The sequence below is a fragment of the Zonotrichia albicollis genome, chromosome Z (assembly GCF_047830755.1).
Source record: "Zonotrichia albicollis isolate bZonAlb1 chromosome Z, bZonAlb1.hap1, whole genome shotgun sequence".
Lineage (NCBI taxonomy): Eukaryota > Metazoa > Chordata > Aves > Passeriformes > Passerellidae > Zonotrichia > Zonotrichia albicollis.
Window position 1 is genome coordinate 68,001,112 of NC_133860.1, and position 25,345 is coordinate 68,026,456.

Consider the following 25,345-nt stretch of genomic DNA (forward strand, 5'->3'; position numbering starts at 1 on the left):
CACTCTCAGCCTATCACTACACAAGCCATTCTCATGTCTTACAAATTCTTATTTCAAGCATCTCACCATCCTCATCTGTCCCTCTGCACAAACCTACGTTACCAGCCAAGCAAAGATCTAGTTGCTCTTCCTGCTTGCTTTCTTCACTCTGCAACTCCACAGCAAAACTCCCAAAACTTGACAGCAGATTGCAAAAAGACAGGAGTCTGTACTGCCACCTAGCTCTTCCTGGATGGCAGGGTAACTATCTTCAGAAGAGTTACTAGAGTTTAATGCTAGGAACTCCAACTACAACCTGGCACTAACGTTTATCATCTTGAAATTGTTCACACACATTGCACCAGTGTGGTAGCATGTAACACCTCAATTTTCCCAAGCTGAGTTATGAGAAGTTGAGTTATTCAAAAATGAAAAACATACATGTAAATGTACTTACGTTTGTCTTTCTGTGAAAATTTTATCTATATTCTGAGTGTCTCGGTCATTCTGAACCTTTAACTTAAAAAAAATAAAAAATTTAAATACAATCAAGTTTGTAATAAATCATGGAATCATACAGGTTGGAAAATGCCTCTTAAGGTCATGAAGTCTAACCCTTAACTCAGCACTGATAAGTCCACCAACAAACCACAACAACATGTACACATCTTCTAAATACTTCCAGAGAAATTGATTCACCTCCTATTTCTGTGGGATCTATTCCTGAAACACTTCCTAATATACTGTTTAAAACCACACAGATGGGATGGAAAGCATTCTTCTCTTTATGACACAGACATTGTACCTTTATTATTCAACCAAATGCAAGCCAAAAAAAAGTTATTTTGACCAAGAAATAATCACGTCATCTTTCAAGTTACCAAAACCACCTTTACTGAAACTGGGTTTTTTTGTTTATGGACAAATTGATCATAAGAAATAAAATCAGCATAGTGCCATTCATGCCTTAACACTTAAAAGGCTGTATTAGAAATAAACAAGGAAAGCAAAGGAAGAACAAAACTCTTTCATATTGTGGTGGCTATGTCAGAGACCTATTTAATATTTTTACACTGGAGACATTTAGAAGGCTAAGTCAAAAGAGAACTTAATTTCCAGAAGATCAGGCAGCTTTACAAGGCAGTGCAGTCTGCTTAAATTTGCCTCTCTAAGACTAGTGTTTTGTGCTCCCAAAAAATAAAAAATCATAATCTGGGGTGACAACAGCCTTCTCAGATGTAAATCACAAAAATCTATCATGGGACAGTCAACACAAGACTTCAGGCAATTTTCTTACTGCTAACATGTTGCCAACATTAGAATAACTTAATTGGAAAAAAATGTCTTTTTTATATATGTCACACATTCAAAGCACCAAGAAAGTAACACATGCTTGCACGGTTAAAGCATAGCAAATATCCTAATTCTTACCATATTGTAATCACGGATAACTTCTGCCATATCTGTACTGGTGTTAAGTATATCCACAACCTGAAACAAGAAAGAATTCCAACCTGTTACTGCTCTCCTTTTCTTAAAAAAAAAAAAAAAGTCAGACAAAGTCAAAAAGGTTCATGAAAAAAGTAAATTTTGGTTATTGCAATTGGAGAAAAACATGACTTGGCAATCTGAATAGATTACATGTCATTTTTAGAAATAATCATCATTATATGTCGCTGTTCTAAGCACTGAAATATTACACAGCACCAGTTTCTTAAATCCATAAGCAGATGCTTCTCCTAATGTATAGTACATTTTTTGTTTTCCTGTTTCCACCCCTTTCCTTGCCAATAACTGAAAAAAGGCAGTATTAACTAGTAAATTTTCACATAGAAATGTCAAAAAATTATTTGGAATAAAGCAAAAGCAGCAAGAGAATAAATAGAAGCATTCAGTATCAAAATTCGACAGCAGCATACCATGTTGTAGTCTGCTAGTTGACCTTGAAAATCTTTGATTTCACCAGCTAAAGCCTCTGCCCTAAATATGAAACAAAAAGGTCAAACTTCAGATGGTAAGATTTGCACATAAAATAAAATAATGAAAAATTATTATTAAAATTTAAAATAAATTAATGAAAAAACTAACTATTCACTGATTCCTTGAAGCCTGTTCAATACTTGAAAACAGTCTTGTGACCTAGAAAGTTAGCACTGCAATTTATCTCACCGTTTTTCATAGGACAAATAGACAGATTTCTCTTGCTTGTACATTTCTACTTCCTCCTGCAGCTTGTTAATTTCTGTTGTAAGTTCATTTATTTTACTTCTGAAAAAATAAAGAAAAAAGAATCATCAACATTTAGATATCCAACTAAAGCACAGCAAAAACAGTGAATGTATTTCACAATAGGAGGTTTGCAATTAGTATCTCTCACACTGCACTTTGTTTCAACTCAGCATTTCTAAGAAGAGGTAAGTGTAGAAAAAAGCAAAATGGTTGTATCAATTAAAGTCCTAAGTAGCTGCTGGAAAACCTTGGTATGAAATAAAATGTTTTAATTAGTTTTTTGTCTCTGCTGGCAAAACAAATGTGGAAATAAAAAAAACACAGTCTAATTTCACAGAATGTGGGTACCCTCCATATTTAAAATGACGTATTTTAGGACTAATTATTCAATAATTAGTCCTAATTTTATCAGTTGCTCAATAATATGAGCAGGTGACAAAATCCTGCATGCAATAGTTTGCACAAGCTCTTGCCTTTGCTAGCTGAATGTATAATCCAACCAAATAATCTGAAATGTACAATAAAAAATTTTTGTTTTGCAATGCTACTTGTTAGAAATGGAGCTATCAGACCTAATAAACATTGGAGCTGGAAGCTCAGAATCAGTGATCCTCCCCTTACTAACACTGTGAGAGAGCATTTAACTTAGCAAGCCTAACAAGAAAAGCTCAAGGGAATCTACTTCCTTTCCTCCTACAGAATATCTATACGCAAATAACCTTCACTTTTACAGCAGCACTCCTATAAAAGTTCATTATACATGAACACCATTTATTTCATGCTATTTTCAAGCTTCAACTCTGTGTCTGAAAGGGAACAGACCATTAAATGTGTGCTGTTGTGACATACCTCAGCACGCCAAGGTAGTACGTTTTATCCATTATCTGTCTCTGAGGACCTGATAAAAGAAAGCAATATGATATTTTGTTTTAAAACCCCTAGTTTAGATGAACTGTAAATTAGGAAAACAATGTGCAAAATTTACATTAAAAAAATGTACAACTAATATCTTTTGGTGTCCCTGTATAGTTATTACGTAATTTTTAAAAAGAAGACATTTTTGGACTGCTGTGAAGATAAACACTACTAATACAAATATACAAATAGTTACTACATAACAGAGTATTTTAAGTATTCTGTAGTGATGGAAAAAGACACAATAACCTTGTTCTATTCTTTTGAATTATTTTTAAAGACAGCTCAGTTACAGAAAAATGCTTCTCATTGGCTACCAAGACTAACAACAGAAAGAGGGACACTTTAATTTTCTTTTTCTTTTTGCTCCTCTTTTTAATCACAGCTCTTCACTCTGCAAATTACACAATGATGAAAAGCTTTCCTTTAAAAATCTAAATATTCTTTCAAAATGTTTGCAGACATCTTGAGGGTTATCTTCAGTATAAAATACCTTTCACTGCAGTTTTTATTCCACTTAATCCCTGTTGAGTCACTGGGCGGTCTGCAACTTTAATCTGAGATGATAAGACTCCTCCAGGAGTCAAAGAACCACCACGAGAACCAGGTCTTGCTGTACTAGGAGGCATCTATAACAAAACAAACGAAAAATCTACCAAGTCTGAAATATAACTTTATCATCCTTAAGCAATTGCCAAAGCGGTTAAAAACTTCAGTTAGTCTCTAGACTCCTTCTGTAGCAATCTTTTAGCATTTACATCTCTTCAGGGAAGCAAAGCTTCAGATGAATGTCTGCTGTAGAAGGTAAGGAATTACTTTTGAGCAGCTGTTCATTGTTCCATCTATCCGCAACATTAATGCTATTTAGATCTCCCAGGTGAACTCTGGATGCTGGATGTCCCTGATCTCCTCCAGGCAAGGTTAGCAAAACTTTATACAAAACTGAAATCTTAAATTCTTCTCAAAAAAGAACTTCTCCTCACTCTGGTCTTGGCACTAAAAAAAATAAGATTAGCAAAAACAAGCAAACAAACAAATCTAAATACATAAAAATTAATTATATATTTTTAATATTTACTAACATACCGCTGTTCCTACTCTGCCTGCTGACGGAGTCCTTGATGAAGAGGCAGGCCTTGATGAAGAGGTCAGTCCTATTCCTGATCTTAAGGCAGAACGAGCTGTGGGAGGTCTGTTACCGCTGGCCATACTCGTTTCCTTTTTAACTTCTCTCTGGTAAGAAAAGAAATCATCCATTGATTTGCACAAGGTCCTTAAAACTATGAAAAACCGACTCTTTAAAGCATAGCTCTTACTACAATGTTGTGGGGGGATGGTTTTGGTTTTTTTAGCAATTTGCAAAGTACTTCCTTACTGGATGGTGCGAGACCATGAGCGGCAGAGCTCGGAAAAGACCACTTAATGTAAGCTGAGGCAGCACTCTCTTTTCAGTGTTTAATGAGCTCTCAGCTTATTCTTGTAGCATTTATTGTTTCAGTATCTGAATGCAAATCTTTCATGAAACAAACTGGAGTTGAGCAACTGGTGCAAACACTCATTCTGGTTATCTACAGAGGGTCCGTAAACCATCACCCATTACTACAGCAATCCCAAACCGCGCTGTCCCTGACAAACCCCGGCAACTTTCGTCACCCCCGAAGGAGCCCATCAAGGAGCCCATCCTAGCCGCAGAGCAGCGCAGAGCCAGCGCCACGACCGCTCGGGAGGGCCCCGTCCCCTCACCGCGCCCCTCAGCCGCCATCAGCCCGCGGGCAGCGCCGCCGTATCGCAGCAACCGCTCGCGCGGATATCGCGATGGCCGCAAATCTCGCTTCAGCCTGCTTTGGCTCCCGAAGACTACGATTCCCAGAGGGCCTGACGAGGGAAGAGCTGCTGTACAACAGCCTGCGTGAAGCGCGGTGCTTGCCGGGATAAGGAGCCTCGCCTCGGTCCGGCGGCGCGCCCTGTGACGGAACTTCCGTCACGACTTCCGGCGGCGCGCGGTCTGTGCTGTGTCAGGCTGGCGCTGCCGCCATGGCGGGTGAGGGCAGCACGTTCCGGCTGCGCTGCTCCCTGCTGGGACACGGGCAGGACGTGCGCGGCCTCACCCGCGGCCTCTTCCCGGAAGACAGCTTCGTGTCCGTCTCGCGGGACAGAACTGCGCGGCTCTGGGCCCCTGACGGGTGAGTGCTGGGCCGCGGCGGAGAGCGTGGAGGTGGCGCCACAGGGGCTCCGCCCGTGCCCCGCCGAGTTCGTCCGTGCAGCTGAGTTCTCCTCAGGGGCTGCCGGCACAATCGGCGGGGCCGAGAGAGGTGGCGGACGGCCAGGAGCCTGTTCGCAGGCGGCGCTCGTGGTTGGCATTGTCACTTGTAGAGAGTCACGTTAGGGACCTTCAAAATTAGCTAGTCTCAGTCCCTCAGCTACGGGCATGGACACCTTTCACCAGAACAGTTTGCTCAGAGCCCTGTCCGTCCTGGCCTTTAGCACTCCCGAGGATGGGATATCCACAACTTCTCTGCAGGGGTCCTGTAGGCCCGTTTAGATACTGGAAGGTTGCTATGAGGTCTCCATGTAATTTTCTCTTTTCCAGGCTGAGCAGGCCTAACATCTGCATGCCTTTGGGGAAAGTTGTATGTTTTAAAGCCGTTTGCTGCACATCGATGTTGTAGTGTGCTTTGGAAATGGGAAGAATGCCATTAGTTTTAGGCGTCTTTTTTTCTAAGTGATATCAATAGCGTTGTTTCTACCTCATAGTATTCAGTGCCCAAGTAATCCTGCTAAGTAACAGTGCTGCTATTTTGACAGTAAGGCACTGTGCTTTGAAAAAAAGCACACAAAAAAACCCCATCCTTTCTCCCCTTGTTAAACAAGCTTCTTTAAGTATTAAATAGAATATGAAAAAAAAACTGTGCAGAAAATTAAGTACACAAAGACCTAGAAAAAGAAAAAATACCTCAAGATTAATTTTTCTGATATTCCCGTAATATGTCTCCTACTAATTTGTGTAGTTGAATACACAGAGTGAATTTTTCAGCATATTACCTTGACCAGAAGCAGACCAGATAAGCAATGTGTGTGGGAGATGTGGGGTATTGCTGGAAGCTAGAGGATGTACCTCCTCCCAGGCTATAGTTGTGTATTGTGATCTGTATTCTGAAGTTACTAGGCATGGATGTTCTTCCCATTGCCTTCATGTAAAATAGAAATAATTGGCAAATTTGCTGAGTGCTTACATGTCTCTTCGTATTGATCTCTGGAGCTCTGCGACTGAGGTGAAATAAAACTAATGTTATTAAGTGGGTCTTATTGAGTCTCTTATCACAAGACAAAGAACTTGCTGAATTGCACAGAAATTTGGAGGAGGAAAGGAATTCTAGTTTTAACCCACAGTTTTTGAGAAGTTTGTGAGGAAGAAGACATAACTTGTATCAACTGCAAATGTTGATACTGATTATGCTTCTCTGCTTTGAGGGCTCAGGGACTACAGTAGTCAGGGTTCAGTGGGTGAGCACACTGCTGTGTGCTGTTTTGGTTCAGCTTTTCCAAGAAGAGATGTTGCTCCTGTGATTTGTTCTATGTGTGTCAAGGGGAGATCTTTTAGAATCTAAAAGAGTATCGTGATTTCCTTACATATTTCAAGCTTGCCAAGCTTTAGGGTGTGAAGGATAACGGTATGATATCATGTGATAGCTTTTGTTTTTGAGGGAGGGTGAATAAATACAGGAAAATATAACAAGCACACAACACCACAACCTATATGTTTATTCTGTGGGAATAAGTAGCTTTTTTCCGTTAGTGCTGTAACTGCTGAGATTGGCTGAGGATGAAGAAATGAAGGTGCTGGTTGAGTCAGTTATGATCTGTTTAACTTTTATTCCTCTGTAGTGCTCCTAATGAAGAGGCAGTGAATACACTTGGCTGGCAGTAAACTACATTTTTGTTCTCTTACTTTAGCATGTACTTGGACATACATTTGAGTTTTCAGACAAAAAAAAGATGGCATAAAGACAAACTGTAGCTATATCTCATCAAATTTGGCAGAGTGTTTGCCAATGAGCAAGAAAGAACAAAAGTCATTCCAGGCCTATCACTACATTGAAAAATAAGTGGAAAGCTTTAGTATTGTGTATGGGGAAGAATTCTGGGATGTAATTTTTGTCTTGAATTTCATTCTTTCTTGGCCATCTGTAGTACTTATTCAGCACAAGACAAGTATAGTTGTTAATTAATAAGAGCTGTAATTTACTCAAAGTGCTGTTTCTGTCATGATTCTAAACTGATTATTATCTATGTTTTAGTCTTAACAGGGGTTTTACTGAGATGCACTGTATGAGTGGCCACTCAAATTTTGTATCTTGCGTGTGCATCATACCTCCAAGTGACCTCTACCCTCGTGGGCTGATTGCAACTGGTGGCAATGATCATAATATTTGCATTTTCACAGTTGACAACTCAGCTCCTCTTTACGTCCTTAAGGGTCATAAAAACACAGGTATGTAGTAATTGTACTTTGGAGATTTTTGCATAAAAGTTAACGTGATTTATTAGAGAGGAAATTAAATTTATGAAACTCAGTTTTGATTTATTTGGTATATAATGTAGCAAACTGTTTAATTATGTTCTCTGCAAGTAGGATTTTATAATCTTAATTCATGCAGTGACCATTCATTGCAAGAACTTCCAAGTTTGTCCTGATGAATGTTTGAACTTTTACTGTCTCTCTAAATTCCTGGCAATTGACAAAATGATTACCCTTTTGTCAAGAATTGCGCTTTACTTCTTCATGTATTAATTTTTTTGTCAAAGCTGATACAAGTGGAAAAAAAATGAGGTTCCTAAATAAACTGGCTCTGCCCATTTTGTTACTTAGAAGAGTATTTAATATTAATTGGTGCTTTAAATACAGAGCTTTACACTGTGTAAATTGCAGATTACCTTTCTGCTAAATCTTTGAATCTCACCACAGTTTCTTGGTGGTAGTATTTTGCCCTCCAAGAAGGTGAGCTAAGTGTTTTTCATATGAAATAACTTCTTGAAGACATCAATTAATACATATAGACAAAACTTTTCTTTCATTTGCATTAATTATGCAACTTTCATTTGCATTAATTGTGTGTCTTGGCTAGTTATCTCACCTGTTCGTCATCATATTCTAGTCCAAGAGAAGAGATCTGTGACTGAGAGAAGTATAAAAATATGAATGGCAAAAATATTTCAATTTTTTAAACGTAAAATTACGAGAATTTTAAGCAGCTTCTTTCTGGGTTGCAGTGCAAGTACAGTTCACTTAATTCTTCTCTAGACTCCTCAACACTAAATATGCTACTAATACCAAATAAATCCTCTTAAATGAATCTCTTGAAATTACTTAAGATTTGTGGCAGTGCAGGGTACTTGTCAGTTCTGACTTAAATGTTCATTCCAGTTTGCAGCCTTTCATCTGGGAAATTTGGCACATTATTAAGTGGATCATGGGATACAACAGCAAAAGTCTGGTTGAATGACAGATGTATGATGACATTACAGGTATGAAGTTCCTCTACGTGAATGTGAAATAACTAGCCTGAATTTGATTCTGACATATCTTAACACTGTTGGGTTTTTTGCAGGGTCACACAGCTGCAATATGGGCAGTGAAGATACTTCCGGAACAGGGATTAATGTTGACTGGTTCAGCTGACAAAACTATAAAACTGTGGAAGGCAGGCAGATGTGAAAGAACATTCACTGGTAAATGTTGCTGCAGTTGATAATTTCATTGGTGTGAGCAATTTTTTTTTTTTTCTAACTGTTCCGACAAAGATTTTTTGCCTGGATTTAGATGTGAGCTATGCAGAAATGGTATACTGCTGCTAATGGAGAAAATAACTGCATTAAAATTTTCTCTTCCTTTTGTAAAGGACATGAAGATTGTGTGAGAGGTTTAGCTATTCTCAGTGAAATGGAGTTCCTTTCCTGTGCTAACGATGCTAGTGTTCGAAGATGGCTGATCTCTGGCGAGTGTCTGCAGGTGTACTATGGACATACAAATTACATATACAGCATTTCTGTCTTCCCTCGATGTAAAGGTAGGATTCCTTCCCAACTGTTACACAACATTTTTCAAAATGAAATGAGAGAGTGTGTATTCTGATTTTCTGTGCCACTGCCACAACCGAAGAACACCAGTAGCGTTTAATTTTTTTCTTACACCTAGTGCAAATAGGTGTAAGAAAATACACCTATTTGACTAGGTGTAAGAAAAAAATAAAATACATTGAGATTGACTCCAAGTTGCACTGCTGTCAAAATTGCTCTGGCAGTATGTGGGATGAAAGGTCCTGGATTATGGCTGATTGAAAGCTTAAGTAAAACTTAGATGAAACAGTAGGCAAAACTGTTGTCTTGGCTGCCACCTGTATTTCAGTGCTGTTGCAGAGTAGTAAAATAGTAATGTGTGGCATGCCAGTTTGAGATAATGTAAATTTAAATACTTCCACAATGTGCATTATATGTAGTTTAGGTTAAGAATTTCTTGTTATGAGGCTTAATTACATTTGTTTTCAGAGTTAGAGATTTAGAGGTTCAGAACTAACTGTTGAGCCAGTTGCAGAAGAAATTCCAAGTCAGTGACCTTTGTGGGGTGTATTGGACATTTGCACATTTGTTCAGTAGGTCAAGTGCATGTATATGGGTTAGTACATATATTGTAGACCTCCTATACCTTAAAATCCCTCATTGAGTAGTTTGTAGACTTTTAAAATTGCTTTATGTGTGTTTCCTGATAAAGCAGGCTTACCTTCCAAAACTCATTTTAAAACAAATGTGAACTTAAGCAACTGTAGTGCAAGATGAAACTATGATGAGTATAAAATTGTTCAAGCCTTTTAAAGGATGAAGGGATCTTTTTTGTCTTGGGCACAGTTTTATTCACTGTATGGCTGCTTAATCTGCAATTTATGCACTTTTGATTTTTTAAGAAGGCAGGTGAACAGTGGGGTGTTTTTGCTCTCTACTTGTAATTGAGAGAAGTACTAAATTGCAGAAAGATTCTTTTACTGTTGTGATTTTTAGATACGTAGTTTCAGAATAGCATCCATTATCACAGTGTGCTAAAAATATACTTTAGAACTTTTTTATATCTTTTTCTTTTCAGATTTTGTAACAACTGGAGAGGATAGATCTCTTAGAATCTGGAAACAAGGGGAATGTGCTCAAACAATCAGACTCCCAGCTCAGTCTGTGTGGTGCTGCTGTGTCTTAGACAATGGTGACATCGTAGTTGGTGCAAGGTATCCCACGTTTTACTTTCAATATATTTGTAAATCCAAATCTGATAACCCTTGAAGAAATCGCCAGCATCACTTTGGATGTCAGTTTCATTTATATTTAAAGATAAAGCCATCAGAGTGTATGTGTGTTAAATTTAAACATGCACTGCATTACATCCATGAAATAATTTTTTTATGTCATTCATAGAGGTAGAGTGAGTTCTTTGGAAATGTGGTAAATCATGAATAGACTTGAGAATAAATTTAGAAAACATGGTATAAAAAACACTTGCATAAGCATATTGTATCTTGACATTAAAATGTTTCTGAAGACAGGGTTACCTGCTTGATTCCTTCTCTGTATGGTTTTAGTATGAGAGTGAATTCCTTTCATAGCTATAATTGGGAGGGGTAATTGAAAATAGTGATGGTTTATTGCGGCATAGAAGTCACCATTAGAATTTATCACAAAATATCACAGTGACATTTAAAATAGTATTTCTATTTGAATCTTTTCTCTCCATTCAGTGATGGGATTATAAGGGTGTTTACAGAGTCCTTGGAACGTACAGCAAGTGCTGAAGAGATTCAGGCTTTTGAAAATGAGCTTGCCCAAGCATCCATTGACCCTAAAACTGGTGATTTAGGAGATATCAATGCTGATGACCTTCCTGGAAGAGAACACCTTAAGGATCCTGGTAAGTTACTATACTTCTGTCATGTCAGAGGTGCCTCCAAATATTGGTTGGAGGTATTGAAGCATCTGATGGTTTCCAAACTTAAGGCTTTAATCCCTTTTGATAGGGTTACTGAAGAAAATGGCATAATTTTGCTCTGGTATCCTTTCACAGATTCTTTTGGAAACAGGACTCAAGGTTTTTTGGTTTTGGGGGTTTTCTTATTCTCCTATGAGATAATTTAGAAAAAGGTGGAATTGATGCTACATTATGTTTGAGATATTTTCTATCTGTTCTGCCAGCTGTACCAAGAGTATGTGAAACAGGTAATTTGTGAAAGGAATACTGAATATGCAGGTTTTTTTCTTAATAAAAGTAGAAATGCAAATTTTCTGCTTTAGCTTTTGGCTTGAAAGGTGGTCTTGATGGTCTCGGTTCACACTGTGTAGGTACTTGAGAATGCAGTAGAAGCAGTAGTAAACATTATTCATAAACAGACAAATACTTTTTCCCAAGGTGAAGTAACCGGTGACTTCAGCCCTTGGCTATGATTAGGAAGTGGCGTAGATCTTAGATCCATATGAAACTTTGCATCTTGTTACACTATGGGAGAATGTCACTTTTCTTAATTGGTATCTCACTGAGAAGCTGATAAACTTCTAAAGTACTTGACCTAAGTATTGGTTTGGCTACTTAGTCGGCTGGCAGATACTGTTACCATAATTGTAAAATGCTTCTTAAGAAAGCTGATATTCTTGTTGTGAGAGGTAGTATTTTGTCTCGTTTTTGCTGGGATAGAGTTGATTTTCTCCATAGTAGCTATTATGAGGCTGTGTTTTGGATTTGTGCTTGAAAACAGGTCTGATAACACAGGGCTGTTCTTGTTATTGCTGAGCAGGGCTTACACAGAGCCAAGGCCTTTGTAGCTCCTCACCACCCCCCCCGGTGAGGAGCTGAGGGTGTGCAGGGAGCTGGGAGGGGGCACAGCTGGGACAGCTGACCCCCACTGACCCAAGGAATATCCCCTATACCAATCACATATAGACTAGGGGGAAGAAGAAGGAAGTGAGAGGGGATATGGAGTGAGAGGGGTTTGGAGTGTTGGCGTTTGTCTCTCCAAGGAATTGTTGAGCCTGATGGAGCCTTGCTCCTCTGGAGACAGCTGAACACCTGACTGCCCATGGGAAGTGGTGTATGAATTCCTTGTTTTGCTTTGCTTGTAGTTTTTGATTTACCTTTTTGCATGTAGTTTTTGATTTACCTTTTTAATTGTATCTCAATTGCCAAATTTTTCACTTCTATTCACCTGATTCTTTCCTGCACCCCAACCATGAAGCCAATGAGTGTGTCTTTGTGTTGCTTAGTTGCCATCTGGGGTTAAACCATATATCTGCTGTGCTGTTGTTTCAAGTGTTGTTGAACTATTTTTAAATTTTTAATGCTGAGCACCATTTGAATATTTTTTTCTCCTAAAGTAAATAATATCCTTGAAATTGTTTAAATTCCTGCCTACAGGAACAAGAGATGGACAGACACGGCTTATTAAAGATAATGGGAAAGTAGAAGCATATCAATGGAGTGTAAGTGAAGGAAGATGGATAAAGATCGGTGATGTTGTTGGTTCTTCTGGAGCCACACAACAAACGTCTGGAAAAGTTTTATTTGAAGGAAAGGTATATGCAAACTTTAATTTGTTTCATTCTTTCCTAAGTAACTGGTCTTTGTTCAGATAAAATATAATTTAGAAAACAGGTATTTAAAAAATATCTGTATTAGGAAACACGATTTTTTTTGATACTTTTGATATCAGAGGTAGAAGTCTAAGTGAGTACAGTATATTACTTAGAAAACACATTTTGTAAAATGAGCAAGCTAATGGACACAAATTATTTTGGAGAAAGGCAAACCATTAGTAGAGAAGTTGTCAAGTTCTATTGTATGTATTAATACCTTGAGAAGTTAGTTTTAATATCCTTCCCAAAGGAAATGAACTTTATAATGCAAGGCTTACCTAAAATGTTAGGTACCAGACTTTCTGTCCTGCTTCTCTGTAGTAACTATTGAACTTAAAGGTAAACTAACCTAAAGACATATAAGCTAAAAAATGTTTCCTTTACAGAAATACACACAGAAAAGCTTGTCAGAGTCCACCACAGAAGAAATGCCTCCAAAATACTGATTTTCTCTCTCACAGATTTTAAAGAAGCATTAGGAAGTCATTTGCTAGCGTTAGAAGTGTGCTTTTAAGAGTCAAATTTCTTGAGGGAAGAAATCAAATCAAGCAATCAATCAAATTGATTGCTCTATAGCGTTGGAGGGAGCCGGAGGTGTCAATGAAAGTGACCTGATAACATCTTTACTTTGTAATATATGTGTACACTCATTACAATGATATGTTGTTTTACTCTGCTCTTCTTGAGCCGAGAATTCTGGAAAATACAGGCTTAAGTCTGTGATGGTTTTGACTGAGAGACAGTTTGTATTCTTAGCAGCTGGTACAATGCTGTGTGTTTTGGATATAGTATAGCAACAGTGTTACAACACACGGATGTTTTTGGCTATTGCTAAGTAATGTTTAGTGTTTAACCTAAATCAGCAAATGTTTACTTGCAGTCTCTCAGGAGAGTATTGCTGATATGTTCTGGAAGTAGCAGTGGTTTAAGTTTCTAGGCTTAGGTTAGACTGCATTTAATAGATCATTATGTAAAAAGTGCTGGAAGACTTCTAATGTGTTTTTATTTTTATTCCACTTAAAGGAATATGACTATGTTTTCACCATTGATGTAAATGAAAATGGGCCTTCCTACAAACTGCCATATAACATCACTGATGATCCTTGGCTGACTGCATACAACTTCCTGCAAAAGAATGATTTAAATCCTATGTTTCTGGATCAGGTGGCCAAGTTTATTATGGACAACACTAAGGGGCAAACACTGTTCAGTACAAGTAATCAATTTTCAGATCCATTTACAGGTAAATATTTTAAACTTAAATGATGACATTAGATACTCCTCTGAGTTTTGTGTCTTCAACACACTCTGACTGATCTTCGACACCATCATTAGTGAAGATGTGGAGCAGAACTGGATGCAGTACTGACTCCTGGGGTACACCACCAGTGGCTGGCTTCCAGTAAATGTTGTAGCACTGGCCACCATCCTCTGGCCATGGTTGTTCCAATCCATTTCACTTCCATAGAATCACTAAGATTGGAAAAGACCTCTAAGAATATTGAGTTCAGTCATTAACTCACCACTTCCATGTTCACCCCTAAATCATATCCTCATATTTGCATAGTTCTTTGAATACTTCAGGGATGATGGTTCAGACACTTCCTTGGACAACCTATTCCAATGCCAGACCACCCTTCCATTATAGAACTCTTTCCTAATATTGAATCTAAACCTCTCCTAGTGCAGCTTGAGACCACTTCTTTGCATACGTTTACTGGGAGAAGAGACTGACGCCCACCTTGATACCTTTCAAATTCTTGTAGAGAGCAGTAAGGTCCACCTGCGCCACTTAAACATCCCCAGTTCCTTCAGGTGCTTCTCATAAGACCTGTGCTCCAGATCCTTCACCAGCTGCATTGCCATTTTTTGGACTTGCCTGCAGCACCTCAATGTGTTTGTTGTCATGAGGGGCCCAGAACTGATCACAGGATTTTAGGTATGGCCTCACCAGGGCCAAGTACAGAGGGATAGTCACAGCCCTGGTCCTGCTGGGATAAAAGCCAGGATACTGTTGTCCTTCTTGGCCACATAGGCACACTCCTGGGTCATGGTCAGGCAGGTGATGATCAGCATTGCCAGGTCCGTTTCTTCTGGGCAGCTTTCCAGCCACTCTGCCCCCAGCCTGTATCTCTGCACAGGGTTGTTGTGGAACAGGGGGAGGACCCAGTACTTGTCCTTGTTGAGCGTCATAGAATTGTTTGCCCAGGCAGACTTCAGTGTTGTAGGTCTTGAACTTCTTCTACAGATACTTTCATATCTTTTAATGATTGAGGGCAAAGGCACAGATTGTTATGAAAAAAAAAACCCAAAAAACAAAGAATATTCAGCAAAATTCTAATCAAGCCAGTTGTATTTTTCAGTCTAGTCTTTTTTTTCCAGTGAAAGAAAGGTCCAGTTTTCTTACAAGAAGTGCCAGATGCTGTTAAGGCAATTAATAAAATACAAAAATTTAGCCAGAGAATTAGTCAAAATACATAAATGTGAAATACATAAATTACCTTTTTCAGGCAGGAAATGGAACTAGAACAAGTTGATTACTGATAAGCTAAACCATTGTTAATCAATTACATTCTGCTTATCACATCTACAAAACAAACTAATTCAATTAATTTCACAAAGATGAATTTTTGAAGAAAATAGCATTAACATAATTGAGCTAAATGTTTTTCTTGCAAGGGACTGAAAATGGGAATACAGGCTTGTTGGTTTATATGTAACTCTGAGAATTGGAGTTGTCCCAGAAGTAATTAGTTTGGAAAAGACCTCTAAGATCAAGTCTAACCTATAACTGAACAGCACCATGTCAGCTAGACCATGGTACTAAGTGCCACACATTCAGTCTTCCCTTTAACACCTCCACGACCTCCCTGCTCAGCTCATTCCAGTATCTAATCACCCTTTCTGTGAAAAAATTCTTCTTCATGTCCAACCTAAACCTCCCCCAGTGCGGTTTAAGGCTATGCCCTCTCCTCCTATCACATTGCCTGTCACATTGCCCGGGAGAAGAGGCCAATCCCCAGCTGGCTACAGCCTTCTTTCAGGAAGTTGTAGAGTGAGGTATGGTGTCCCCTGAGCCTTCTTTTCTCTAGGCTAAACAACCCCAACTCCCTCAGGTGCTCCTCTTAGGATAGGCAGTCCAGACCTTTCACCAGCTTTGTTACCCCTCTCTGGATTTTAATAACAGCAAGGTGTGTTTAATAGTCATTGCTTTTCTCACTGTTTGACTAGGTGCTGGACGTTATGTTCCAGGCTCTTCATCTGGATCAAGTGCAATACCTGGAGCAGACCCATTTACAGGTAATGTGAAATTCATATCTGTCTGGCTAGCACTTAAGATACGCATTTCAGTTGTTTTCTGTTGCATTATGTGTTTAGCCCCAGACAGCTGTTTCTTACAGTTCTCTGTTTGGGGCAGTAGTGTGGAACAGCCTGGTAAGGTGGGCTCTGCCAATGCAAAGCATACCGAGATCTGTTCAGTTGAGGTAAGCCCTCTCCTGTTGGGTCTGCCTCATGTCACTCTGTCCACTACAGCAGAATAGTAAGGACCTAAACCTTTTGTTTTGCCAGACTTCATAGTCATGAACCACACAAGATTAGGTATATTTATAGAGGTAGTTCTCTATTTTCATTTTTACTTGGTTTTTTAACGTGATCTTTATTGGTACCATGCTCCCCCTATTTTATATTCTGATCCTCACTGGTATAGCTATTGTAAAGTCCTCCTCACTAATTTAGTAATCGTGTTTGCAAAAACATTCCTAGTTCCAGCCCTGCATTGGTAGACTTCTCCCATCCCTGATTAGGAGCTCTGAGTCCTCAAAGAGGTTCCTGTAATCACTTGATGCCGAGATCTTGCCTGCAAAACCAGCCATGCAGTTAGTTGCGGACCCACTTGATAAGTCCTTTTGTATTCAAGCATTTCTGCTTTGTTCAGAGTAACAAAGAAATGGCCTGAACTCTTCAGCCTTTTTCTCAGAGCCCTCTAATCATTCCTGAAATCCTCCAAGACCTCCTTGGCAAAACCATTGATTGCCATGTGGAAGAGTAGCAGGGTAACAGTCTGAAGGCCAGGCAAGGCTTGGCAGTGTCTCTTTGGCATCCTGAATCCTTGCCCCAGCAGACACATACCTCACAAGTTACCAGGCCATGTGCATAGGCAGGTGCCTCCCCACCATGCAGAAGGTTACCCTGCTTCCCATCACTGCTGCTTGCCTTTCCTGTTCTTGCAGACATGAGGTGTAGTTTCAGCTGGCTTGTAACACATCACTGCTGGGTGTTGGTACACACCAGTGCCAGAGTGCTCACTGCCTGCTCTGCAGTTGCAGATCCACAGATAGAGCAGAAGCCTTTGTGCTGTTACTTCCCCGTCTTGACAGGCTTCTGTGTCCAACTGTTTCTCCTCCATGGCTTTTGTGGCTCTGTGGTCTCTGCAGATGGAGGCCTCACTGAGGCCTCAGTGTGAAAGAGTCCAACTCCCACAGGAGAGTCACTGCCAGGGCAGTGTGCCCTCCTGCTGGAACTTGTCATGGATAAGGTTTCTGCTGTGCTGAAGCCTTCTTCATCTGTGAGTGCCAGAGATCCCACAGTGTCCCACAGTGATGACACAGTGTCTCCCAGCTGTGGGCTCACAACTTGTGAATGCTCTCATCACCAACATCCTCACACAGGCATTGAGATTTAATCCTTAAAGAGGTGTTGAGCACTACTTTGTAATTCCTTTAGTGCAGAAAAATAATTTTTAATAGTTTTGTTTGAAAAGTAGTAACTAAATACAGGTATACATAACCTCTTTATTGGTGGTGGTGTTTAAAAACTTGACATCTTTGTTAGGAGCTGGTCGGTACGTTCCTGGTTCAGCATCAAACACAGTTCCTTCAGTGGGCGGGGTTGATCCATTTACAGGTAAGAGAAAATGTCTCCCAGTGAAAAACATTCCTGATTGTTGGGTTTGGGTTTTTTTTCTCTAACATGAATTCTGCATTGATGCAAATTCATACTTTATTAAAAATAGCAGATTGAAGCTGCTTATACTCTGAAATTAATCATAAAAGCGGGATAAGAGAGCCTTCCTTTGCATGCAGGAATCATGCACACAACCTTTAAAATGTATAATAATAATAATCTTAGAGGATTATTGATCTCCTAGTAGTTGTGTTGTTGATCAGAGAAACTGATACATAGTTAATGGGCATTATACAATATCAGCCACTAGACCTGTGAGTTTAAGAAATAATTATGGGTGATGATAAAAGCTTTATAGTGCTCATTAAAAAAAGACATTGCAGGCTACTATTGCATGTGCCCTAACTTGGTCATGGCTGCAATGTAATGTCTTCTAATATGTAAACAGTTTCATTATGAAAATAATAAAAATACAAGATTTCAGGGGCAAAAGGGATATTTTTCCTAAAAAGATCCTTGCCATTTTTATGTGTTAACTACAATAGCTGTTGCTATAAGTGACTGTGTATTTAGTTCACATAATTAAGAAATGACTGCTAATAATTTCAACTTGTAAACTTATACATGAGGGGGGAGCAGTTTGTGAAGATATTGCTTTCAGTTTTAACCCCTGAATGTAAAAATAATGTAAGAAATGACAGCTGTTTGCATAGACATTCAGGGTTTTTCTCAAGAGATATTTTTCCAAGTAATGTCGAGCAGTAGAGAGTTACGGCTAGGACATCATTCTATATCAGACACCTTGGTACACTGTTGAATGCTCTGTATTGCCCTTCTGTAGGAATGGATGCCTACCAGTCAGCTGCAGCTAAAGCTGAAAATATTTATTTTCCGAAGAAAGATGCTGTCACCTTTGACCAGGCCAATCCTACACAGATATTGGGTCAGTGTTTTAATATTAAGGATTTTTTTTTTATATTTTTGAAGTCATTTGACTAACTGAGCTTTTTAAAAAAACATTTCCTTAATGCTAGATCCATTGCATTAATCTAATACTTTGGTTTTTAAATCACACTGAAGATTGAATATAGCACATGTCATAAGCAAAACATGATCACATGATTGAAGTAAAAATAAAAAAATTGTGATCACACTAAGAACATACACCTTTAACGTTTTTACTACTTAATAAAACAGCAAAAATAAATTGTTATTTCAGTTATGAAAGCTCTATTGTTCTTATGACTCCTTTCTGCATTTTTATCTTCATGTAGGCATTTTCTAAAATTTTTCTACAAATTCTGAATCTTTGTGTCGCATTGTTCAAGTGGAATAAATAGTAGCAATCATTGTGATAATTAAAAGCTTGAAATGAGAAATTATCAAATTGGAAAACATGTTTAAAAAAATCTGCCCCCCCCCCCCAAAAAAACCCCACTCAATTGCAATAGTTGTTACTTGTTTATAAAGTGCTTTTGTAGCATTTCATTTGAGATCTCAATTTCTGAAGTTCTGTTTTGGGAAAGTTGTGCCTCTTCTTTTGGTATTATAGGCAAATTAAAGGAACTTAATGGCAGTGCAGCTGAAGAACATAAGCTTACTGAAGATGACTTGATAATCCTAGAAAAGTTACTGTCTGCAACATGCAACACCTCTACGGAAACACCTACAGCACAGCAACTTCAGACTTTATGGAGAGCAATTAACTGGCCAGAAGGTAAACTCTTGCAATTGTGTTTAGTGTCATCTCATCAGTACTTCACCAGGAATGAAAAGTCTTGTCATGCTGTATGTTACAGTGAGTCAGTCCCAAACACTTGATAGCCCAAGCAGAAAAGAGAAGATGAATAAAAGGTGCTGACAGCAGTGATCAGCTTCAGGGGTAAATTTGGTAATTGGTTGTCAAGTTTTGTTGGCAAAATAATTAACATAAAGAGGAAATTTGATATAAAAGTCAATTACGATTATTTCATTAGCAGGGCCATCCTCAAAAAGATGTGAGACTTGTCAGGAAATAGAGTAAGGAAGTACAAACTTAGCATTCTAAGCTGTTAGCAAATGAGAGATGAAATTGTGAGATAAATTATGGGGGGAAAAAATCAAAAGTAGCTCCTGTTTAATATGGTAGACAAAAAGTTACTGATGCTGTGCTATATGACCAACACTGCATTAGTGAAATGACATGCTGGAAGAATGGAAGTGGACGTGATATAATTACATTTAATAATATTGTCAGCAATGATGGATTGGAAAAGCTATTTTGGTTGTTACAGCACATTCTGGAAGAAACGATTGTTTGCATATACAAATATCAGAGAATGGTTAAAGTTAACTGCTTTTTTAAAATTGCAGTTAAAGATTTACTAATAGGAAAAACATTTCAATATTAAAAATTCAGGCTCATTTTATAATATCACTTAATCAAACAAGAGTTTTGCATAAAGAGAAGCTGGTGATGGCCAATTTCATACCTTCCAGACTCTTTGTATTGTACAAGGCATTAATTCTGAAGATGCTGCATATGTGCAGGGAAAAAACCTCTAATAAGATAAGTAGTTGGGCAGGTTTAGCTTTGATTTAGTTGAAAGCATTGGATACCAGTAGTAGATACAAGTAGACATATGTATTCAGAATCTGGGAAAGGAGGGACATTACAAGGTTTCAGTTCAGTTTCCTTACAATGATGTCCAGCTCTTTTTCTTCTTCTTTTTATTTTCTTTTCTTGTAAGCAGTTTTGTACCTATACTGTACTGTAAGTTATGGAATGAGGACAAAGGGAGATGCTGTCTATGTAGGGGTGTTCAATCACTGAACTTTCAGCTTTCAGAGACTTTTTTGGATTAGTTACCATATCTTGTGCTTACCTTCAGTGTTATCAATTTGAGATTTTAGGCAAAGAAAAGATTTTAAGATTTCTGCAAAGCCCTATGTTAATCCTAAATTAGGGATTATGGATTTTTTAATGATAATTGAAGCATGACTAGAATGGATTTGTCAATATTTGTCTTTATGAATGTGAAACAATTTATGCTTTACTTACGCATGAAACTGTTACTGTCTGTTCCCAAATCTGCAGGGCTAAGAAGGTCTGCATCTGAAAAAAACTCACTGATAAATTTACACATAATTTTAGTATTAATACTAAAATTTTGTTTTGTTTTGTTTCTTAGATATTGTCTTTCCAGCGCTAGACATTCTTAGATTGTCTGTCAGGCATCCCACTGTGAATGAAAACTTCTGCAGTGAAAAGGAGCATGTACAGTTTATCATCCTTCTTCTTAAATTTCTGAATCCTAAAGGCAAACAAGCAAACCAGCTGTTGGCACTTAGAGCTCTTTGCAATTGTTTTGTCAGCCATGCAGGCCAGAAGCTCATGATGGAACAGAGGGATGAAATAATGACACAAGCAATAGAAACGAAATCAGGCAATAATAAGAACATCCACATTGCACTGGCCACACTGACATTGAACTATGCTGTATGTTTACATAAAGTCAACAACGTTGAGGGCAAAGCTCAATGTTTATCAGTAATCAGCACAGTTATGGAAGTTGTTCAAGATCTTGAAGCTATTTTTAGACTACTTGTGGCTCTTGGGACGCTAATCAGTGATGATACAAATGCTGTGCAATTAGCTAAGTCTCTGGGAGTTGATTCTCAAATAAAAAAGTATGCCTCTGTATCAGAACCAGCTAAAGTAAAAGAATGCTGTAGGTTTGTTCTTAATCTGTTATAATAATTTTCTTAGCACTTGGAATACAGTGTATGCAGAAAAAAAGATGCTTTTGTTCATATTGTATGACAGACTATACTTGGGAAAATACTGTGGATTAATTACACTTGTTGCAAGACACAGAGCAAATAAAACTTTTTTCACTGTTTGTTATTGGACTGCTTTTCTGAAGTGATCAGTGCACAGAAACTTTGCAAGGAGTCTGGACATTGCTCAGATAAAAAATAGGACGCCAAGAAGTCAAACTATATCAGTACTTACAGGTCATCTAGACAGAAAGGTAGGAAATGGCTATTATTTAGTGACTGTCAACTCTGACACCCACCCCAAACACATTCTGTGTCCCAGCATGATTTGTCTGTTTCTTCACTGTGGGGTTTATTTCAGTGAATGAGGGGCCCTGAGATCTCCTTAAGTTCAGCAGTGCATTTCACAAGCTTATTAGTTTACCTCAGTTAATATTAACCCTTGTCAAATAGCCTGGTAAGGAAGTTTTTCAACAGCTTTCTCCACTTCCTTTTGAAACTTAACTTTTATGGCTCTTATGTCTTTTAACCTAGGGCTAGATGACTTTTTGAGGGGTAGAACCTCTACCTGCCATATGGATGTTGTGTTTCACTCATAAATTTGTATCTTGCAGCTTGTAAAATGGTGTGAACTTCTAGAGAAGCCTTTATCTTGACTTTTTAATTTCTAAGGACAGGAATACCCCACTAGTTAATAGCAGGTGTCTTATTCCATCTTGTAAAATCTAGATGATTAAAATAGGTCATTTTGAAGAGTGGGAGAGCTGTCTACACCTAGAGAACAGATTGAGCAGCAGAAGCTTGAAGAAGCTTCCTAAAGGTGGTTGGTATACCCTGCCTGTGAGTGTTTTGAGGCATTTGGACAATGTCCTTGATAAGAGGCTCTAATTTTTGTCCAGAAATAGTCAGGTCTCTTTACAACTGAAATACTCTGTTGTAAACTGCACGTATTTGAAGTCAAGTCTTATGAAACGGCTTTAACTTCGTAACTGTGGTGACTGTTGACAGGGAAAATAATAGTTTGCAACTTACTCCAGCAGATCTAAGATGTTCAGCAGAAAATGGAAATGTTATTTTCTACTACTGCAACCGTTACAATTGGGTTCAGAATTAAGATGAGCTAAAGAGTATCAATGTTTAAGTTGCATTTTTCATTAGACTAATAAAATGGAAAACGGGAAAAAAGGGGCAAAATTCTGGCACATGAACTCCACACCCCATGATACCTGCCTATATTAGATGTGAAGAATTTTGTGACCAAGCACTCTTAACTTTTGTTTTGCTCCAGCTACCTGAACTGAGTTACTACACTGCTTCCAGCAAACTCTGTCTCTCAGATCTTTAGTTGCACACTTTGTACAGTTACACTTTGGATGGATTTCCAGATAAATACCCTCACAGTCTTGATCATGGTCTGAGTCACACACTTTCTGATTTGACCTATTGGAGATTCATATATGAGGCAGTCCAACAAATTATTTGTGATTTACAGTGCTTGATAGATGAACCCCTTCCTGGGAAAGCATCTAAGAAACTACCTTTAGGAAACATGTCTGTGAAATAATGTGCCTGTCTGTTGAATTTTGGTTGCCTACTATACAGTTGTTCTTGAAGCTTCAGCTTTCTAATGTTGTGCTCTTCAACTGTGTTTGTACCTGTGCTATTTTAAGAAATTATACTTGTCTTAATATTTTTGGTTTATTATTGTGGGATTGCTCTGTTACAGATTATCTCTTTACGTGAAAATTGTTACGAATTTCTCAGACCAAAAATTAATGTTTATATTAATAAACATACTCTGGCAACTCCCAAGAAATGGTATATTAAAAGGTATTACAAAATTCACTTAAACTTGCAGAGAAATGATGAGGCACAGCAAAAAATCCTTCTGGGGACTGCAGCATTAAGTGTTAGGTGAGATAAACAAAGCAGGCCAGGATTGTTTGGAGAGAAAGATACCTGCTGCCACAGGGTACTGTGATACCAACCCATCCATGATCTAGCATCATCTGAGGAAACAGGGAGTGGGGAATTGCTTTTGCTTTTAAATGGCACTCTTTAGAGCTCCATTGTAGTTCATGTCAGTATCCACATGCATAAACATAAATGCATGTAAGGGTACTGCACAATCTGCTGCTGGGGTCATCAATAAGAAGAATTCCTTAGGAATGTCAGCAGGATGAAATTACTGTTGCAGTGCAAGCATGTTATATCTGTAGGGGGAAATGTGCCAGACATGAGGTTCACAGGGTACAATAAAAAAATTTTAAGAAAAATTTTGAGACCAGAGGCCATTGAAAATAAGTATGTGCCTCGCACGCAACTGGGAGGTGGCTTACTATCTACAGTAGTACATTTTGACTAAGTTGATCTGCGTGCTAAGTGTTCCTGATTTCATTTATCAGGGGAATAGTTGAAGTATACATTTGAGAGATTTCAAGAGCCCCTTGAAGAGAAGCTATGTCTTCTGCTAAGAATTTAAAGTCAGTAGATGACAATTCTTTTGGCATCTTTTTCCGAGATATGAAGATTTTAGAAAGAATAGCCAACAGCACACAGTAGCATCTCACATTAAAGCATTGCTGTTAGGCATGGCTCGTCTTTTATGAAGTGGAAAAACTTTGGATCTACTTAGGCCAAAGCCTCAGGACAAGTATAAAATGCCTTCCTAGGGAACTAAATAAGGAGTCAAAACAGACTTCTGTCAGCACCAACTGCTGGACTTTCCAAGATAGAAGAAGACTACAGTAACACAAATTGGTCTAATCTATCACAAGGTTTCTTTAATTTCTTTTATTATGATGCACCTTGCTCATATCAGGACCTAAGTAAGCAGTGTTAATTACTCAGTCGTGTTCAGGCTACAGCCAGAAATAGACTAACTTCAGTCTGCAAACCTATTTCATTAAAAGCAGTGTACACTGAGCTGTACATTCATGAATAATTGGATGCAGTGACATTTTTATAATGTAACATGCTAAAATAATCTACAGGAGGAGCCTTACCACGTATCAGTATTACAGAGTAGGAAATGTAATAGCCTACTAGTTTCAATTGTGTGAAGTATTTTGCTTAAAAATACTTAGTTAAGCTTCTTAGCTGAATGTGATCCATTACTGTATGCTGTGATCACTTGCCTCTTTTTGTCACTTTCTCCTTTAACCATCAAAAAATCCAAAGTCTAGGAACAGTAGATGTTTCCCATCTTTTCAAAATGTGTACTAAATAGACTGAAATTAAATGTTTGGCAACAAGATTCCCTATGCCAAACCTATGCAACTGCTGAGAGCCTGAAGAGTGTCTGGGTGTTTTCTGATGTCCTATTCTTACAGTGGTTTTTTGATGCTTATGCACTGTAGAGATTGAGGTTTCAAATTTCGTGGGAAATTTCGTTTCTAGACTTTCCAGTTGCAAAGATAAATTTGCAATGTTCATGACACCACTGTTGGTCTGTACAAAAAACATTAAAAAATAGTTTAAAGTATGAACTACCCCTTTCTGACAGCAGAATTTGAAGCCTGTGAGTACATAAATTCGAATATTGTTACAAATCTTTTTAACAGCAGCCCAGTTAGCTTCTGTATTCTATATTCTACATTCATTTAAAACACAGTTTGCATGCCTAAGCATACACTGCTAAACTTTTTATTTTCCTTACAGTTGCTCAAGGGATCCCATTTTCATCCCAAACTTAGACCCCTCCTCAGTGTTTCCTCATTACATTACCTCTGCCACCTTCAGAGTATGCTGAGGCTGTTATTCGCTGATGGTAAATATGAATAGATGTTACAATCCAGGTAATTTTAACAACATAGGCTAATCAGGATTAACTCTGATACTATTCTGCCGCTGCAGGGACTCAGGCTTGCTGTAAAAAGAACTGATGGTACTTAATAAA

At 38.3% G+C, this 25,345-nt stretch overlaps 2 protein-coding genes across 5 annotated transcripts in view; one reads left to right on the plus strand and one right to left on the minus strand.

The window, feature by feature from the left end:
* The window catches only part of IFT74 (intraflagellar transport 74), a 38,977-nt gene extending 33,954 nt beyond the window's left edge, over positions 1–5,023 (minus strand). For 3 of the 4 annotated variants that reach the window (XM_026796974.2, XM_005493130.3, XM_026796975.2), the window contains exons 1-8: positions 4,867–5,023; positions 4,210–4,356; positions 3,617–3,752; positions 3,058–3,106; positions 2,149–2,247; positions 1,899–1,959; positions 1,411–1,470; positions 437–498 (exon numbers count right to left, since the gene is read on the minus strand). In XM_026796974.2, the coding sequence (XP_026652775.2) occupies positions 437–498; positions 1,411–1,470; positions 1,899–1,959; positions 2,149–2,247; positions 3,058–3,106; positions 3,617–3,752; positions 4,210–4,332 (590 nt within the window). In that variant the 5' untranslated portion in view covers positions 4,333–4,356; positions 4,867–5,023. Of the gene's footprint in view, positions 1–436; positions 499–1,410; positions 1,471–1,898; positions 1,960–2,148; positions 2,248–3,057; positions 3,107–3,616; positions 3,753–4,209; positions 4,357–4,758 lie in introns of all 4 variants that reach the window. The other variant, XM_014271345.2, reaches the window with a different exon arrangement.
* A 68-nt stretch (positions 5,024–5,091) lies between these two features.
* PLAA (phospholipase A2 activating protein) lies at positions 5,092–21,569 on the plus strand. Its single transcript, XM_005493129.4, has 14 exons — positions 5,092–5,306; positions 7,422–7,615; positions 8,549–8,649; positions 8,733–8,853; positions 9,024–9,191; positions 10,259–10,394; positions 10,902–11,071; positions 12,566–12,723; positions 13,807–14,026; positions 16,015–16,083; positions 17,617–17,688; positions 18,530–18,631; positions 19,241–19,405; positions 20,859–21,569. Exons 1-14 carry the CDS (start codon positions 5,158–5,160, stop codon positions 21,422–21,424), a joined length of 2,391 nt encoding a protein of 796 aa, XP_005493186.1. The 5' UTR covers positions 5,092–5,157; the 3' UTR covers positions 21,425–21,569.
* The last annotated feature ends 3,776 nt before the right edge of the window (positions 21,570–25,345 follow it).

Coding starts and splice junctions, on each gene's coding strand:
- PLAA (XM_005493129.4), top strand. CDS start 5,158: ATGGCGGGTGAGGGCAGCACGTTCCGGCTGCGCTGCTCCCTGCTGGGA. Junction 9,192..10,258: donor TGTCTTCCCTCGATGTAAAG/GTAGGATTCCTT, acceptor TTTTCTTTTCAG/ATTTTGTAACAACTGGAGAG. Junction 10,395..10,901: donor GACATCGTAGTTGGTGCAAG/GTATCCCACGTT, acceptor CTCTCCATTCAG/TGATGGGATTATAAGGGTGT.